The sequence below is a fragment of the Pinus tabuliformis genome, chromosome 9 (genome assembly GCF_031772625.1).
Source record: "Pinus tabuliformis cultivar Carrire ecotype Pingquan chromosome 9, CPIR1, whole genome shotgun sequence".
In the NCBI taxonomy this organism is placed as follows: domain Eukaryota; kingdom Viridiplantae; phylum Streptophyta; class Pinopsida; order Pinales; family Pinaceae; genus Pinus; species Pinus tabuliformis.
In genome coordinates this window covers 194,232,410-194,233,583 of record NC_142307.1, presented here as the reverse complement: position 1 = coordinate 194,233,583, position 1,174 = coordinate 194,232,410, and the positions used below count along the sequence as shown (strand labels likewise).

Genomic DNA, 1,174 nt, shown 5'->3' with positions numbered 1-1,174 from the left:
TAAACTCAGGAAGAGTTGTACCTCTGTCGGAGGTATTCCAACAACCCCTCAAACTGTTAAAATGATAATTACAACCTGGAATATTAGAGGGCTGAATAGTAGGGGGAAACAAAGATATCTGAAAGAGAGACTTAAGAAAGATAAGCCCAATATAATGATAGTACAAGAAACAAAAATCAGAGAACAGAAATTAAAAGATATTATGAGCAATTTCAAGCCGCATTATGAGATAATAGGTCAGGATGCCATAGGCAGTGCTGGGGGCTTGGAAATTCTCTGGAACCCAGAGGAGATTCAATTTGAAAATTGGGTTAGTGTTCCTCGAATTCTTTCAGGAAAATTCAGGAATATTGGATCTCAGGAATGGGTTCTTCTCTCCGGTGTATATGGTCCACATATACCAGGAGAACGCAGGATATTCCTTCAGAACTTGGAAACAATCCGATCCATCTTTCCAGAAACTCCATGGATTGTTGGAGGAGATTTTAACATGATCACGTCTCTAAAGGAGAAAAGGGGAGGACTTAGAAGATCAGACTCAGATATGGAAGCTTTCAGAGAAATGATTGCGGAACAAAGACTGGTAGACATACCAATGATAAATGGGATTCACACTTGGAACAACAGAAGAGGAGGTATACACCAAATTGCCTCGAGACTGGATAGATTTCTAATATCAGAACATATCATAAACCAGGATATATTCATTGAAGCAATGATTCTACCGGGAATGGGTTCTGACCATTGGCCGATTAAATTAGAACTTGACATTAAAGCTAGCCCCAAGAAACGGCCTTTCAGGTTTGAGGCCTTCTGGCTCAGAGACTAGAAGTTCATGAAGAAAGTGGAGGAATGGTGGAAACAAAGCCAACAAAGGGGAAGAAGCAGGATGCAGACCTTCCAATTAAAACTAAAGGAACTGAAAGAAAAATTAAAAAATGGAACAAAGAGGAATTTGGAAACATCCTCAAAGACCAGCAGCTTTTAGACAAGAAGATGAAGAAACTTCAGCAAGAAATTATAATAACAGGCAGAAGTGAGGAAATTGCTAGAGAGGAAGGGATTTTGGTCGGCCAAATTGAAGAAAGAAGGAAACAGGAGGAGATTCTTTAGAGACAAAAATCAAGAGTGAACTGGTTACGAGAAGGGGAGAGGAACACAAAGTTCTTCCATC

The 1,174-nt window shown here is 39.7% G+C and overlaps 1 protein-coding gene across 1 annotated transcript; it reads left to right on the top strand.

Moving 5' to 3' along the window:
- The first annotated feature begins 202 nt into the window (after positions 1 to 202).
- Positions 203 to 829, top strand: LOC149147801 (uncharacterized). Its single transcript, XM_089441955.1, has one exon. The coding sequence runs from the start codon at positions 203 to 205 to the stop codon at positions 827 to 829; it is 627 nt and encodes a 208-aa protein (XP_089298081.1).
- The last annotated feature ends 345 nt before the right edge of the window (positions 830 to 1,174 follow it).